Here is a 15,165-nt window from a genome sequence, read left to right as displayed (position 1 = left end):
TTCTCTCTCTCTCTCTCTCCTCTCTCTCTCTCTCTCCTTTCCCCTACTCGTGCTGTCTCTGTCTCAAAATAAACTTTAAAAATAAATAAATAAATAAATAAAATAAAAAGTTGAAGTAAAGAAGATTCTTTGTGTCCTGAAAAAATTATTTCTCTCATCACTGCTATAACTTAAACTGTGTTATGGTCTCCAAAATCAGTGGTTGGAGCCACAGAATTGTTCTTTCACATCCGGCAGCTTCTCGGCTCCTTATGTGAGGCTCGAGAGGGCTGAGACAGGGCTAAGAAGCACCGTGAGCAGAGTGGAGCCTCCTGTGAATAAGGCAATGGAAAGGCTCCTTCTCTGGCTGTTCTCCCGACAACGTTCAGGGAGAGAGGCTCTGGGGGAAGTACAGGGAAAGGCTTGGTGCATGGGGAAGTAGTTACCTTACCACAGTTGGCTCGGCGTGGGACAGGCTTAGTGGGCGTTCTGCATTAGCGTAGCATTTCCAGGAACAGGCTAGTTGGTTTGCCGAGGTGGCACAGCGGGCAGGAGCGACCCCATCCTAGGACTATACATTTATTCCAACAAGACAAAACTACCAAATCAGAGAGAAATCATCAAGCTCCTTTTCACAGGTTGTGGAAGCTCATTCAGAGAGGTTCAATGACACTTGTAGCAAAACAAGTTAGTAATGTTAGTTTTGAGCTTTGGAATCGACATTCTGGAGGGATGCTATTCCCTTGTCACCTGTCCCTCACTGCCAATATGGCATTCAAGGACATTTTGTAAATTCCAACCCCAACTAAAGTTAAACCAGGTGCAGGGACTGTGCACTATTGCCCTCTGTGTGTCCAGAGAGTCACCATACTCTTTCTAACTCGGGAGGCAGGGGAGTCTATTCTATAAGAGTCCTCCTCCCCCTGTGAATCTTGCCTTGTTGTCAAGGGAAAAGGCCCAGAGTCTAAGATTCAAACTCATCGCTCCTCTCTAGATCCTGGGGCTTGGCTTTTGCTCTACAGCTTTGCAGTAAAGCAAAAGCAATAATCTGACCACGTATCTTGAGGTTTATGTAACTGGAAGGACACAATTATCGAAAAGTCAGGAAACACCAATTTCCCAGGCAGGGATGGGGCTGGTGAGTCTGGGACTCTTGTTCCTCTTTGAACCTCCAGGGATCCAAAGACAGGAAGTGCTGTGGCAAATATAGGGGGAAAGGAGGGGCGGTAAGGAAATGTTGGTGAGAAGCAGACAGGTCTGCTTAAGGGTGTTTAGGTGGTGTTGAGGCCCACGTGAGCCCAAAGAAGGGTCTCAGGGACCTTGAAGGGGCTTCCCAGGAGCAGCCCATGAGGAGGTACCTGCGAACCACTGGGAAGCATTTGGCATCAGTCTCTCTCCCAGGAAGAGACAGATGTCCCATGATATACATAGATCAGAGCCCCTGTGCATGTGTCACGGATACTGTGAATGGGGACAACTTTGGGGAGCAAACTACACAGCAGCCTCTTGCTCAGTCTTGAATTCCAAGGGCTAGTCTGTCCCCAGCTCCTGGATAAAACTCACGGCAGTCCCCATGATTTTCCTAGTTGCTCTCAAATAAGACCAACCATTCTGCAGTCTCAAGTCACAAAACACAGTGTCAATATAAATAAATGAATAAAATTTAAAGTCCCATGTAAAGAAAGTTCCACGTCAATCTCACCTCAGTGAGCATCTTGCAGGCAGAAAGCCTGTAGTCAGGGCCGGAGGGCTTTCCCCACCCAGCCCTTGTGCTTCCCCTGCTGGAAGATAGAAAAGGTGAGGCCTTGTATGGCCCCATTTATATCAGATGCAGATTTATATCAGAACAGGCAAATCTCTGGAGACAGAAAGTTAGATTAGTGGTTGCCAGGAGCTGTGGGGAGGGGAAAATGAAGGTGAGTGCTAATGGGCCTAGGGTTTATTTGGGGGGGCGAAGGGACCAGTGATCCACCAGAAATGGTATAAAGACTATTTCAAAGCGAAAACATCTGAGCTACAACAGACGCGGGAAGAATCTTATCTGAATGTCCCTTACTGACTAAAGCGGACCTTTATCAGAGTCAGCTGCCACCAACCCCACCTCCAAGGTCATTAAAAAAAAAAAACTGTGGAGGGGCACTGGGTGGCTCAGTCCATTATGCATCTGACTCTTGGTTTTGGCTCAGGCCATGATCTCACAGTTTATGAGTTCAAGCCTCACAATGGGCTCTGCACTGACAGCTCAGAGCCTGATTGGGATTCTCTCTCTCTCTCTCTCTCTGCCCCTCCCCTGCTTGCTCTCTTTCAAAAATAAGTAAACTTAAAAAAAAATTTTTAATAAAAATTTTTTAAAACCTGTGTAAATGAGCCTCATCAGAACCTTCCATCCCTAGAAGCACTAACCTTCCCCTCCGCCTTCAGCTGGTATATAAACATTTATCCCTAGCTGTGTGGGGGAGCTTCTCTCTAGATACAGCACTCCCACGGGTGCAATAAACTTTTCCACCTGATAATCTGTCTTTTGTCAATTAGGTCACAGACTCCTGATCACCAGACCTAAGTCGGTAGAGAACAAGTTTTTATTCCCAAGAGTGGCAATTAAAATGTCCAGGAATTAGATAGTGGTGATGGTTTCATGACCCTGTGAATAAAAACCACTGGATTTAAAAGGGTAAATTTTAACTCAATAGAAATGAAGTGAGGGGAACTAGAAAGTTCCTACTTGATTGGTCTGTCCCGGACATCTAGCTGTGATGCTCTGGACTTGGCAGGAATTTGAAACTGACCCTTTCTCTTACAATGCCCACCACCCGCCCACTTACGGCTGGTACCTGTCAGCCCTGAGAAAGACAGTGTTAACTCCTTCTCCCTGCAGACGGCTGTTCTTCCTTCCAGGTGGTCCCCTTGGACAGGACCTAAGATGACCTGCACTGGCCCCTCCTCTGGCTCAAGGCTTATGCCTGCCTAGCCCATGGGAAACCCACACTCCTTGCCCTGAGCAAACCATCCAATGCCACAGCTCTCCCTCTGTACCACCCTCAAAGCAGCTGGCCAGACCATCTCTCTTCCTTCAAATTTTCTAGACCTGAGTCAGACAGCTGTTCACTGCATCCTGCAAACTGCTGAGTCACCTGGTTGAAGCCCCTCTTTCTAACATTAGGTGTAGAGAAAAAAACACTTCCAGCCTGCCCTGTGAGAAGTAGAATTTACTGCATTACCACACAGCCTCTTGAAACCTTCTTTTACCCCTTTCCACCCCCTCCCAACTTTGATACTTTCAATGTGAGTTCAAAGGTTAAAAAGTTACAATGAACCTTCTTTGCGATCTGTATCAAGGTGGTATTGTGCCCATATGAGTGACATTTACCATATTTTTCCACATGTCTTTTGGAAAGAGGAGGGAAGTTGCCAATCTGGTAAAGGGGAAAATCAGGAAACCAGTAGAATCTGTCTCTGTGTCCCTCAGCTTCCCTCATTAGGCCTCTTTAGGGCATCCCCACTGCCCCCCAGTCCTTAGTTGCTCAGTGTCTTCAATTGTATTCTCCTCAGGTACCATCCTAAAATCAGCTCTCAGGGTCTCTTTTCATACTGAAGTGTGAATGACTAACCAAGGCTTTAACAGGTTTTGAAAAGCCAAAACCAAATCCTATTAGACATGAGGTGTGGAACAGCTAGTGGCTTCTGGGATTTGGGGCCACCCAAGCTTTCCAGCAAGGATGGAAGGGAGGGCAGGGGAGAATGGGGCAGTAAGCTCTTGGGCACAGGTAAAGGTCTGATGTTTCAGGGCCAAATAGGGAATAGGGCTTGGGAAGGCAGGAAGGCAGTCAGGGATGCTAATAGAAACCTGAGACTTGTAATCCTACAGACAGCCCATTGCCACCTGGCCCACCTGGGACAGAGGACAGCAGGGTCACAGGAGGGAGAAAAGGCACTTAGATTTGTGGAGTACAAAGCCGCAGCTGAGAGTGGCTGTTCCCATTGGGTATCTGCGTGATGAGCTCCGAGGGAACAGAGACATGGATCTTGCCTCTCCAGGAATGTGGAACCACTCCTCCTCCAGACCTCCTCTTCGCATAAGAAGCATCTATCTGGTCCCCAACCCCCAGCCGATTTTGGCAATGAGGTAGGGGTCCCACCCAGTATCCCCCATCATTAAGAGACCCTGTCCTGTCTATTCCCATGGATGCAACTGAGCCCAGCCCTGATCATTTCCCACTGGAGGACTGTGACAGCAATGGCCTTGTCACTGGTTTGTTCACCCTGAACCCATTCTTCACAGACTATCAGAGTGAGCTCACCGAAGTGTAAAACCCATCATGCTTTCTCTGCCTAAAACACACCAAAATCTTCCCACTGGCCTCAGAATAAACCTCACATCCACAACATGGCCTATTTGCCCTGTGCAGTCTAACACCAGTCTGCCTCTCCAGCCCCATCAGGTACTCCTTTCCGCAGCCATACTCAGTCCTTGACATATGCTAGGACTTTGCACCTCAGGACCTCTGCATAAACTATTTCCCTTACTTGTATTTCTCTTTTCCTTGCTTTTCAACCTAGTTAACATTGCTCATTTTTTAGTTCTCAGTTCATAAGTTCTCTTCTTAGAGAAGCAATATATTCCTTTCAAAGTGTTGCTTATTACAATGTGTAAGTATATGTCTATTTGTGTGATTATTTATTTAACATAGGTCTCCAGGAGAACAGGGACATGATCTTTTGGCCCTCCGTGGTATTCTTGGTGCAAAGCAGAAGGCTGAACACACAGTGGGCACTTAGTTAATACTGAGCCTGGGTGTCTCAGTCTGTTAATGGATGGATGGGTGGGTGAATATTCTAACAGGAAGCTCCCACTAATTTTTCTTTTGCCTCAGGTTCCAGTGTGCTGTAGCACAGCACTGTTAATAATCCTGTCTTTATTCAAAACTTTGATTTTGTATTCGCTGTGGATTCTTTGGCATATTCATTTTTAAAATATCTTATTAAAATATTATTTATCTCGGGGAACTGGCGTGGCTCAGTCAGTTACACATTCGACTCTTGGGTTTGGCTTATATCAGGATCTCACAGTTCGTGGGTTCAAGCCCCGCGTTGGGCTCCGTGCTGACAGCTAGGAGCCTGGAACCTGCTTCAGATTCTGTGTCTCCCTCTCTCTCTCTCTCTGCCCCTTCTCCGCTCGCACTCTGTCTCTCTCTCAAAAATAAACAAACATTAAAATGTTTTAATATTAGTTATCTTGATGTATCGAGTTTTCTTGGTGCCCTCTTTTGTGCCCAAAACCAGCGCTCCACTCGCCACACCCTAGGTATATCCCTGCCCATAGTAAGGAATTAACAAATGGCAACTATTGTTAAAGTAACTACTACTGTATAGATAAGACATAAGAGGACAATTATAGGCTTTAGAGTCAGACAGATGTAGGTTCCTGGCTTATTCATTGATCAAGCAATCATTCATTTGTTTATACACCTGGTCAATGATTTCGTTCAGAGCATCTTCTGTGCCACCCATTTTCCAAACATGCTTTCAGGGAGCTTCCATTCTGGATGCTCTGTCACTGACCAGCTTGTGACCTTCCATGAGCCATTTACACTTCCAAAGGCTCATCAGGCCCTTTGTAACAGGGTAATACTGGTAACATCTGCCTGTATTGTGCAAAGGTTGGGAATTTTAGCAATTAGTTATGTCAATAGACATGGACCAACACCTGATACCCAATGCAATGCCCCATCTGGTGTGATTCACAGTTTCAAGGACAGAGGCCCACCAAGGGTAAGTGTCCTCTCTAGGGCCACACAGCTTTCAGAAGCAGAAACAAAGACAAACCTGGTCTTCCTGCTTCACGGTGAATGCTCTGCTGTGCTGGGTGGATACAGACAAACCTCCCCTTCCCAACCCAGCATCTTCCTGAGGCCTGGAGGGATTGGGAAATGGTAGTGACTGCTTCCTTGTGCATGGAGGACAGGTCTGCCCTGTTGTGGCCTGCCCTGGGTGCCCACAGAGGCATAGTCCAGCCTTTGGGAGGGTCGGAGGGAAGGAGTGGACAGGAGGGGTTAGTACAGAAGGAAGAGAGGTATTAGAAAAAGATTAATTTAGGGGCTCCTGGGTGGCTCAGTTGGTTGAGCATCCGACTTCAGCTCAGATCATGATCTCACAGTTCTCATGAGCTCGAGCCCCACATGGGGCTCTCTGCTCTCAGCACAGAGCCCAGTTCAGATCTTTCCACCACCCGCTCTGCACCTCCCCCTCTGGTTCTCTCTCTCTGTCTCTGTCTCTCAAAAATAAACAAAGTTAAAAAAAAAAAAAAAGAAAAAGATAAACTTAAAAATAGAAGGAGGAATAGGCATCCAGAAGGGGGCCAGGCCATCCCCTCTCCATGGTATGCTGCTGCCTCCTCCTTCCTCCATCCCTATGCTGTCACAAACAGAGAAGCAGGTCCAGGTCTCCTAGTGGACATGGCCCAGCCTCACACCACCCTTCTCTAGGCAGAAGCAAAGGTTGCACCTATGGTCTCTCTTCTGTCTCTCAGAAAATCCCACATGGTCTGTGACACGTTCTTTTAAGACCTGTCCTTTCTGCCTTGAAGCAGTTAACCTTCCGTGGTGATAAGAAGCCAGCAAGGCTTGAGTGGGTACTTTCCAGGGGGAGGCGTAGACTTCTGAACACCTGCCAAGTATACAGACACAGGGAGAGGCTGTAGCCTTCTGGCCTGGGCTGGACCCACAGGGAGATGGGTGTGGGTGTCTATCCCAGTGGGTAGAGAGGGCCTGAGTCTGGGAGGGAGAAGATGAAGAGGGGAGTCAGCTGAGGGGCACACGAATCACTGAGGAAGACACTGTCTGGGGTCCTGGGGAATAGAGGACAATCCCTCAGAAAGGAGACTGGCCCTAATCTAGAAGTTTACAGGATTCCATGAGGAGGATAGCTGAAGGGAGGTTTCACTCCTAATCCTCTGCCTCTCACCTCTCAGTTTCATCATCCAAAAGAGCCAATGCTTGTGTGCCAACCTGGGGCTGCCTGGGTGTGAGAAATAAGCCCACTGACCCAATCAAAGGAGGGACACAGAGACTCAGAGCACAGTGAAGCAAGGCTTTAATCAACGTTCTTGCAAGAGCCGGTGTCTGATGGATAGGCACACCAGGGGTGGTTACAGCAGGCAATTTATCTCCTAGCATGCAAGTCCCTCTCCTGGCTCCTCATTGGCTGAGTATACAGAGGCAAGTCCCTCCCCTGGTTCCTCATTGGCTGAGTATACAGAGGCTACATCCTTATCCAAAGTTGCCTATGCCCATGTAAGGCAAAAAGTAGTCTGATTGGAACAAATGCACATTCCGTGAGGTGACACAGAGACTTCAGTTCTTTGGCACATGCTCATTGCAAAGCCCACAAAAATAAGCCTGTGAAATGGAGAGGGGAAGAAGAACCAGGAAGTGAAGTGTCTAAGGGTGTGAGACTCCATTGTTGGAGGCGGGGGGTAGGGTTCGTACATATTTCCAATAGGTTATAAACCTATTTTAACAAGACAGCACAGCTCTTATTTGGTATTTCTGAAAATGAATCATCTCTCTTCTCACACTGGGTCACGACTACAAACTACATATCACACAGGAGCTTGCAGATCATTAAAAGGATTGGGGTTTACACTGAGTGGGATTAAAAAGCCATTGGAGGCTCTCTCTCTCAAAAATAAACATTAAAAACTAAATAAATAAAGTATAAACACTTTTTTAAAAAACAGGAGGCACCAGGATGATTCAGTCAGTTAAGTGTCTAACTCCTGGTCTGGGCTCAGTTCATGATCTCACAGTTCTTGGGTTTGAGCCCCACATTGGGCTCTGTGCTGACAGTGAGAACCCTGCATAGGATTCTGTCTCCCCCTCTCTCTGCCTCTCTCTCTCTCTCTCTCTCTCTCTCAAAAGTAAATAAACACTTTTCTTTTTTTTGTAAAGCCATTGGAGGGTTTTGAACAAGATACCAGAGTTGATTGATATTTTAACAGGGTCACTACAGCTGCATTGCTGAGAATGACCTGAAGGGCATAAAGTCATTAAAGAGACAAGTTGGAAGCTTTTGCAAGAATCTCTGTGAGAGACAAGGGTAGCCTGGACCAGGTGGAGAGAGAGGAGGTGCTGAGGAATAATGAGATTCTGGATATGTTTTTGAAAGTAGAATCAACAGTGTTTATGAATGGCTTGGATATGGGGCATGAAACAAAGAGAAGGGTCAAGGATCAGGAGTCTGCATAAGGAATCTCATGACCAGTTTACCAACTATTTGCCCACTTGAAGGTACTTAACTCTTGAGGAAAACACTGCAACATCAAGGATGAAATGAATTTCCTGGAGGAAGAGTCCTTCATGAAATAGTCACTCTCTGTGCCTGTATCCACTGGGCAGTTGGGAAAGCATGAAGGCACCTTTGCCCTCTACTTCCTATTGCATTCTCAGCCTTGTTCCGTTTTTCAGAAATAGAATGTTGTCTATTGTATAACCAAAGAATAGAATTCTGACCCTCTGCCCTGTGACTTCCTGATCCTCCTCTCTTATAAAAACAAGAGCAGAACTGGGATCCCAGGGAATCAGAGAGCACAGTGCCAGGAGTCCCCAGACCAGCTTCACCTTCCACTGGGAAAATGAAGGTCTTCGCAGCTGCCTTCCCCTTCCTCATTGTTGCTACTGCCTTTGGAGCCCAGGTCCAGACCCTTCATGGTGAGTTCAGTGAGCCTTCTCACTGGTGATAAGCTCCATGGTAACTTGCAATCTGGAGAGGAGACACAAAAGGACACCTTTGTCCTCCTGTGACTGCTCCCTGTCCCAGATGCAGATGTGAATTTGCCACTTGTTTAAAAGCAGCAGCAGTAGGGTGTGGACCTCCCTCTGCAGCCTTTGGTCTCTGGGAAAAACTGTACAAATGACTGGTCCCCCTAAGGGAAATAATCCTCTCCCTTTTCATGACCAGAATTATTTGATACCTTCTCTTAGCTGAACTAGGGTGGTTAAGTGCTAAATCAAAAGAAGTGTAGTAAAATTGTAAATTTGTAGAAAGAAGCATAGAATTCTACAATGTTAGAAGGATTACATACCATCTAGTGTAAAACTATCATTTTGAAGAGGAAATGGGACAAGCCAGAAAAGTGACTCACCCAAGTCACCTAACCATTCTATGTATTTAACAAATTACTATCTAGTGCTTCCTATATGCAAGCAGGCACTGTTCTAAGTGTCTTATGGACTTAATACATTAGATCCCCCTAACAACCCTGTGGGGTAGACTATCGACAACTTGTATAGTTTTGCATATATTATTATCATTATTCTGATTTTACAGTTGAGAAAACTGAGGCATAAGAAATTTAGACAACTTGCTCAAGATTACACAACTATTAAGTGGTAGAATGAGGGTCTGAGCTAGTTAGGAGGCTGCTATGGAAAGACAAGGCCACTGAAGATTTTATTTTGCAAGCACCACACACCTCATAGCAAACATATCAAGTATACCTCCTTAAACAGAATTCATGCATGCCTCAGTGCATGCCTCCTTGAATAGAATTCATATGTAACTATATAAGAAATAAGCTAAAAGTGTAGTTGGGTTTGACTAGTTAGCATAATGCAGGTCCACAATCCCTAATCGAAAACTTTGGCGCTGGATGTGTTTTGGAATGCAGAATTATTCCATTTTTAAAAAGGTAATATAGGGGCACCTGGGTGGCTCAGTTGGTTGAGCATCCGATTGTTGGTTTTGGCTCAGGTCATGATCTCACGGTTCAGGAGACTGAGCCCCCAGTCGGGCTCTGCTCTGACAGCATGAAACTTGCTTGGGGTTCTGTCTGTCTGTCTGTCTCTCTCTCTCTCGGTCTTTCTCTCCCTTTCTCTTTCTCTCTCTCTCTCTCTCTCTCTCTCTCTGCACCTCCCTGCTCACATGCTCTCTCCTTCTCAAAATAAATAAACTTTTAAAATAAAAATAAATTAAGTAGTAATAGAATATAATGTAGCAATTCCACTCTGAAATTATACCCAAAAGAACTGGAAGCAGGTACATGAAGAGATATGTGTAAACCCATGCTAATAACAGCATTATTCATTACAGTCAAAAGGTAAGAGCAGCCCAAGTGTCCGTCAACAAATGAAGAGATTTTTTTAATGGGGTATATACATACAATGAAACATTATTCAGCCTTATAAAGGCTAAAAAATGGATGAACATTGAAGACATTATGTTAAGTGAGATATACCAGTCACAAAAGGACAAATACTGTATGACTCCACTCATACGAGGTACTCAAAGTAGTCAAATTCAGGAACAGAAAGAATGGTAGTGGCCTGGGGCTCAGGGGGAGGAAAAATGGGAGTTATTGCTTCATAGTAAGGAGTTTCAGTTTTGCAAGATGAAAACCATTCTGTGGATGGATTGCGGTCATGGTTGCACAATATGTGAATATGCTTAATGCCACTGAACTGTGCACTTTTAAAAATGCTTAAAATTATGTTTATTATGTATATTTCACATTTGCAATGCAATAAGTATCATTTTTTAAAAGGCAACATATACCTGGACATTACTTAACATCCCTGGCAGAGCTGGGGAAGTGTACTTCAATCAAACATAGTAGTACTTTTGCAGCAAACACGTACAAATATTTATGCTAATGGGATAAATAAAGATTATAAATAGCTTCTCTTCACCCTGGGTGGCACTGTGCCACCAAATCAGTTAATAAAAAATGTTTCTGCTTCCTGAGCCCTGTGGATTCCGGAAATATACAGAAAGTATTGTGGGCTGTATCACATTATGTAGCTAATTCAACTGATTTATTCATATGAGATTTACGATTTGCTTTTTGAAATTTTTTTTTAACGTTTGTTTATTTTTGAGACAGAGAGAGACAGAGCATGAACGGGGGAGGGTCAGAGAGAGGGAGACACAGAATCTGAAACAGGCTCCAGGCTCTGAGCTGTCAGCACAGAGCCCAACACGGGGCTCGAACTCACAGACCGCGAGATCATGACCTGAGCCGAAGTCGGCTGCTTAACCAACTGAGCCACCCAGGCGCCCCTCGGTTTGCTTTTTGTATTTCAAAGTCAACAGGATGATTTCACATCCCAAACAATTTCAAGAGTTTCCTGAAACATCTCAGGGCCCTAAGAGAGACAATGGGCCCTGAGGCAGACCTAGAACCCAGACAGTGTCCAGTGGTCCAGCATCATCACCTCCCTACCAGGGGACGGGGCTGAGGAATGAGACTGGTGGAGATACTGGGGCAATGCTGCCTCTGTGACTTCTCTTCCCTTGTTTCTCCCAAATAGAACCCATGGTGGCAATACGTCCTCATGAAACCTCGATACATCTGCAAGGTAAAAGTATATGTTATATTATAGCTTGTGTTTAAAAGCAGCAGCTGCACAGGTCTGCCCGGTGGCTTCAAAACACCTCATTTACGAGGTGGGGGTTGGGGGCAAGGGGGGAAAGATCCTGAAGGTGGCGAACATCCCAAGGAAGATTGGGATAGAATTTTAGGGGTGACCTCTATTCCGCCCAGCTGTCTCCTGAGTTGGATCCCCTGGGACAGCAGGTGATCTCTAATGCCTCCTGCAGGCATCAGAAGTTTCCTCTTCTTTCAGAAATGGTCATGGCCCTGTTGTGGCCCTGCCTGGGTGCCCCCAGACACATAGCTCAGCCCCGAGGAGAGGGAAGCAAGTGCTGGCCGAGGAAGAGAAGGTTCCCTTTGAAGTCCTGTGCCTTCTCACCCTCCCCAGGACTTTGGAGGAAAGGGGAAAAGGATCTAGTCTTCCTCAAAAAGAGACCAGTCCCTAAATGACCCTTTCCCCTTGCTGCAGGCCTTCACCATCCCTCTGACTGCTGCACCCAATACACTCCACGGAAAATCCGATGTGGATTCATGAAAGATTACTATGAAACAAGCAGCGGGTGCTCCCAGCCAGCTGTCATGTAAGCACCAAGCTCACCAGCCATGTCTTGGGAGGGGAGGACCTGATGGACAGGTATCTAGAAAAGTCCCACCCACCCTATGGATCCTGCCAGGTCATGATAGGCACGTGTCCTAATTAGGATCCTGCAGGGCATCAGGTATGAGATGTTCCTGAAGAGGGAGGCTGGAGACAGAAGGAGAGAACAGAAGAAAGGCTGCCCAAGGAGACTCCCATGAGTCACTAAGGCATCTCAGCAGAGGCAGGGTCTCAGAGAGGAAGTGCCCTGAGCCCCTGCAGCAGAGAAAGAAAAGGACAGGCTGGGCTGAGTGAGGGACCCCAGGGCCAGGGAGGATGGGGCTCTCCATCCCTATTTGCTGAACCCCCCTTAGTTTGTAATTTTTCTCCACCTTGCTCCCCAGCTTCCTCACCAAGAAGGGGCAGCGTGTCTGTGCCAACCCCTTTGATTTGGGAGTTCAGAATTGCGTGAGGTCCCTGAAGTCGAACTAATGATACAGACCTGAGAAAAAGGAAGCTTGCTTGAGGAGAAGGGATACTAGGTGCCAGCCACCCCTATTTCCACTTCTCCTGTCCCAACTACCTCCTGGGATTTTCTTGGCCTATTTTTTAAAAAAGCAACAATTACTGTTCTTTCTGCTCTGGTTATAAAAAGCAATGCATTAATAAAGAGTATCCAATGTAGCTTTCCTTGAACTTTAAGAGGAAAAACAAACTATAGGAATTGCTGAAAACTGGATTCTGCGTTCTTTTTTGAAATGAAACATAAGAGAATTTTTTAAAAGCTAAAAACATTCAAACTCATTCAAACATAGATTGAATATGTGTCCAAAATGTACTTAACCTATTTAATGAGGGAACCATAAATTGGAGCCAAAGGTCATCTGTGGAACAGAGACTTATATCATTAACTGGGGATGGCATTCTAAAATGTTAAGTCAGGGAAAAACAGGGTAATATCCTGTAAGACAATACAACTGTGATTTGGGGAATTATCTTATCTACTAGACAAAAATCATTTACATTTGTGCTAGATAAATATTTGCATGTTAATGTAATTTCACAAAGTCTGGGGCCCCATCAATAGTAAGTAGAACATCACTCAAGAGGACATTCCCCCTGCAGATTTAGGAACCCTGGGGTGGGCCTTTTGGACAATGTTCCAAATGACATTGGAGGAGCTGTCTGCAGTCATCCTTTTCCTGCCTTATTTCTACATTTTGGATGTTTTCTCTCAGTAGATATAACTTCCTAAAAGATTTCCTCTTTAAAGGTAAAGGATATTAAGACAAACATTCAAAGTTGGAGTGAATATCAATTTTACATTCATATCCATTAAAGCATATATGTTTATATTTGTAATTCATAAATCTAGGTCAACTGTCTCAAAATTCAGAAGAAAACACTGAATTCTAAACAACAACAAAACAGTTTTTGATTCCAAAAAAGTTTAAAACCTATGCTTACTTTTTGGGTGATTTGCCATAAAAAGCTATAGGGAAAAAAAACTAATCGATAACCAAATATCCTTTGTAATAATAAACACTATTAGAAGAAGAAACCTGAGACAATGATTTTTTTAAGTTTATTTATTTTTCTGAGAGAGAGAGCAAGCATGTGAAGGGCAGAGAGAGAGGAAGACAGAGAATTCCAAGCAGCCTCCACACTGTTGGTGCAGAGCCCCATGCGGGACTCGTACTGATAACCTATGAGATCATGGCCTGAGCTGAAACCAAGAGTCAGATGATTAACCTACTGAGCCACCCAGGTGCCCCTGAGAAAATGATTAAAGCTGGGAATTATTATCACTCTAAAGCAATCAAATACACATTCACACTATGTTTTACCTTATCCTCTCTGCTAAAATAGCTCATTTTAAAGGTTTGACTTCAGTGTAGAAAAGTTTCTTTTACTCCATCATTTGGGAGTAGGGGTGGATAGAAGATGACTGGAGAATAAGAGGTAGGGCACAGATGTACCCAATTTAACCAAGCATTCCAGGTGATTCTTATGCAGGTGGTCCTAGGAAGGACCTCACTTCAAGGTACCATTTTAGGAGGTGCAGGAAGAAAGGTAGGCAGGTTAGTTGGTGGACCTGTGCCTTGGTAAATTTCACACCTTCAGAGATGCCTTTCTTTTTTCTCAACCTAAGTGGAAATCCCTAGTTCCCTGGTTGTTAATGCAGATTCCGATGATGGGGGGCCTTGGCTCGGGTGGGTGAGGAGGAAGTGGGACTGGTCAGGCTTTCACTGAGGTTGTCAGAGAGGTTTGTTTCTAGGGGGTGGGGCAGTGGGACTTCTTTCTTGTCTTTGACCAGAGGTTGTCCTGGGTACTGCCCAGTTCTCTCTTGGGCCCATCGTCCTCTCTGGAAGACTCCCAAAGCAGATATCCTTCTTTACTTAGAGAACTGTACTTGTAGCTTTATCCTGGGGCAAATCCCACACCCATCTGTCCTGAAATGGGGACTGGCAAAGTCGTAGTTTCTTTTCCCAACATCCACTGACTCTGCCCTTTGTGTTACCTAGGGTGCCACTGAGAAGATGTTCTGTCAATGATCTCCTTCACCTGTATGATGAAACAAGTTTTTCAGCCTCCTTATTTTGCCATCAAGCTGACACATGTCCTTTATATAGAACAGAAATGTCTCATCTTACGGTCAGCTGATGTTACCTTTTCTGATTTCCTCTGCTACTACAAACTTATTTTCATTTTCATATTTCTTCTGCCATTTCCATGGGACTTGGGGAGGTGGAAGAGGCAAACACAGATGCTCAGGGTTCCGGCTTATATTTTGACTCATTTATGATCTCTCCTGTTGCTCTCTTCACTTCACTGTATTCTGTTTGGGTTCAGCACCTTTGAGTTAACACCAGCCCACTGAGCCCTAGAATCAATGACTGAATGATCACAACAGCAACTTTTTGGCTTCAGTGAATCCTCATTGAAAAATCTCAAAAAGTTGTTGGGTTGAAACTGTGCTACACCCAGGAGGAGTGTGTGTGTGATGTCATCGGGTTCTCTAGCTGGCCAAGTCGTTAGCTCAGTAGAATGAAATGGAGAGCATAGACCCACAGAGCAGTACAGATGGCAGAGGACCAAGTGTCTCCTAGTCAAGGCTTTGGGTCATGACAATGGCAGCTGAACAGAAATGAGGGATAGACACTGAGATGTTCCTTTCTAACCGAGCATCTGGTCATTCTGGTCTTTGGGGTCTTGGAGGGGACGATGGCATGCTATGTCTAGG

The 15,165-nt window shown here is 45.2% G+C and overlaps 1 protein-coding gene across 2 annotated transcripts; it reads left to right on the top strand.

Moving 5' to 3' along the window:
* The first annotated feature begins 8,436 nt into the window (after positions 1 to 8,436).
* LOC122207204 (C-C motif chemokine 15-like) lies at positions 8,437 to 14,698 on the top strand. Of its 2 annotated transcripts, none has more exons than XM_042917086.1 (4): positions 8,437 to 8,684; positions 11,283 to 11,330; positions 11,814 to 11,925; positions 14,447 to 14,698. In XM_042917086.1, exons 1-4 carry the CDS (start codon positions 8,609 to 8,611, stop codon positions 14,583 to 14,585), a joined length of 375 nt encoding a protein of 124 aa, XP_042773020.1. In that variant the 5' UTR covers positions 8,437 to 8,608; the 3' UTR covers positions 14,586 to 14,698. The 2 variants fall into 2 exon arrangements, with proteins under 2 accessions (XP_042773020.1, XP_042773021.1); XM_042917087.1 differs by lacking the exon at positions 14,447 to 14,698 and adding an exon at positions 12,326 to 12,653 and having other exon boundaries at positions 8,445 to 8,684.
* The last annotated feature ends 467 nt before the right edge of the window (positions 14,699 to 15,165 follow it).

Source organism: Panthera leo, chromosome E1 (assembly GCF_018350215.1).
Source record: "Panthera leo isolate Ple1 chromosome E1, P.leo_Ple1_pat1.1, whole genome shotgun sequence".
NCBI classification, from domain to species: domain Eukaryota; kingdom Metazoa; phylum Chordata; class Mammalia; order Carnivora; family Felidae; genus Panthera; species Panthera leo.
Note: the sequence above shows the minus strand (reverse complement) of the source record. Positions and strands in the feature narration are given on the sequence as shown.

Coding starts and splice junctions, on each gene's coding strand:
- LOC122207204 (XM_042917086.1), top strand. CDS start 8,609: ATGAAGGTCTTCGCAGCTGCCTTCCCCTTCCTCATTGTTGCTACTGCC. Junction 8,685..11,282: donor CCAGGTCCAGACCCTTCATG/GTGAGTTCAGTG, acceptor TCTCCCAAATAG/AACCCATGGTGGCAATACGT. Junction 11,331..11,813: donor AACCTCGATACATCTGCAAG/GTAAAAGTATAT, acceptor CCCTTGCTGCAG/GCCTTCACCATCCCTCTGAC.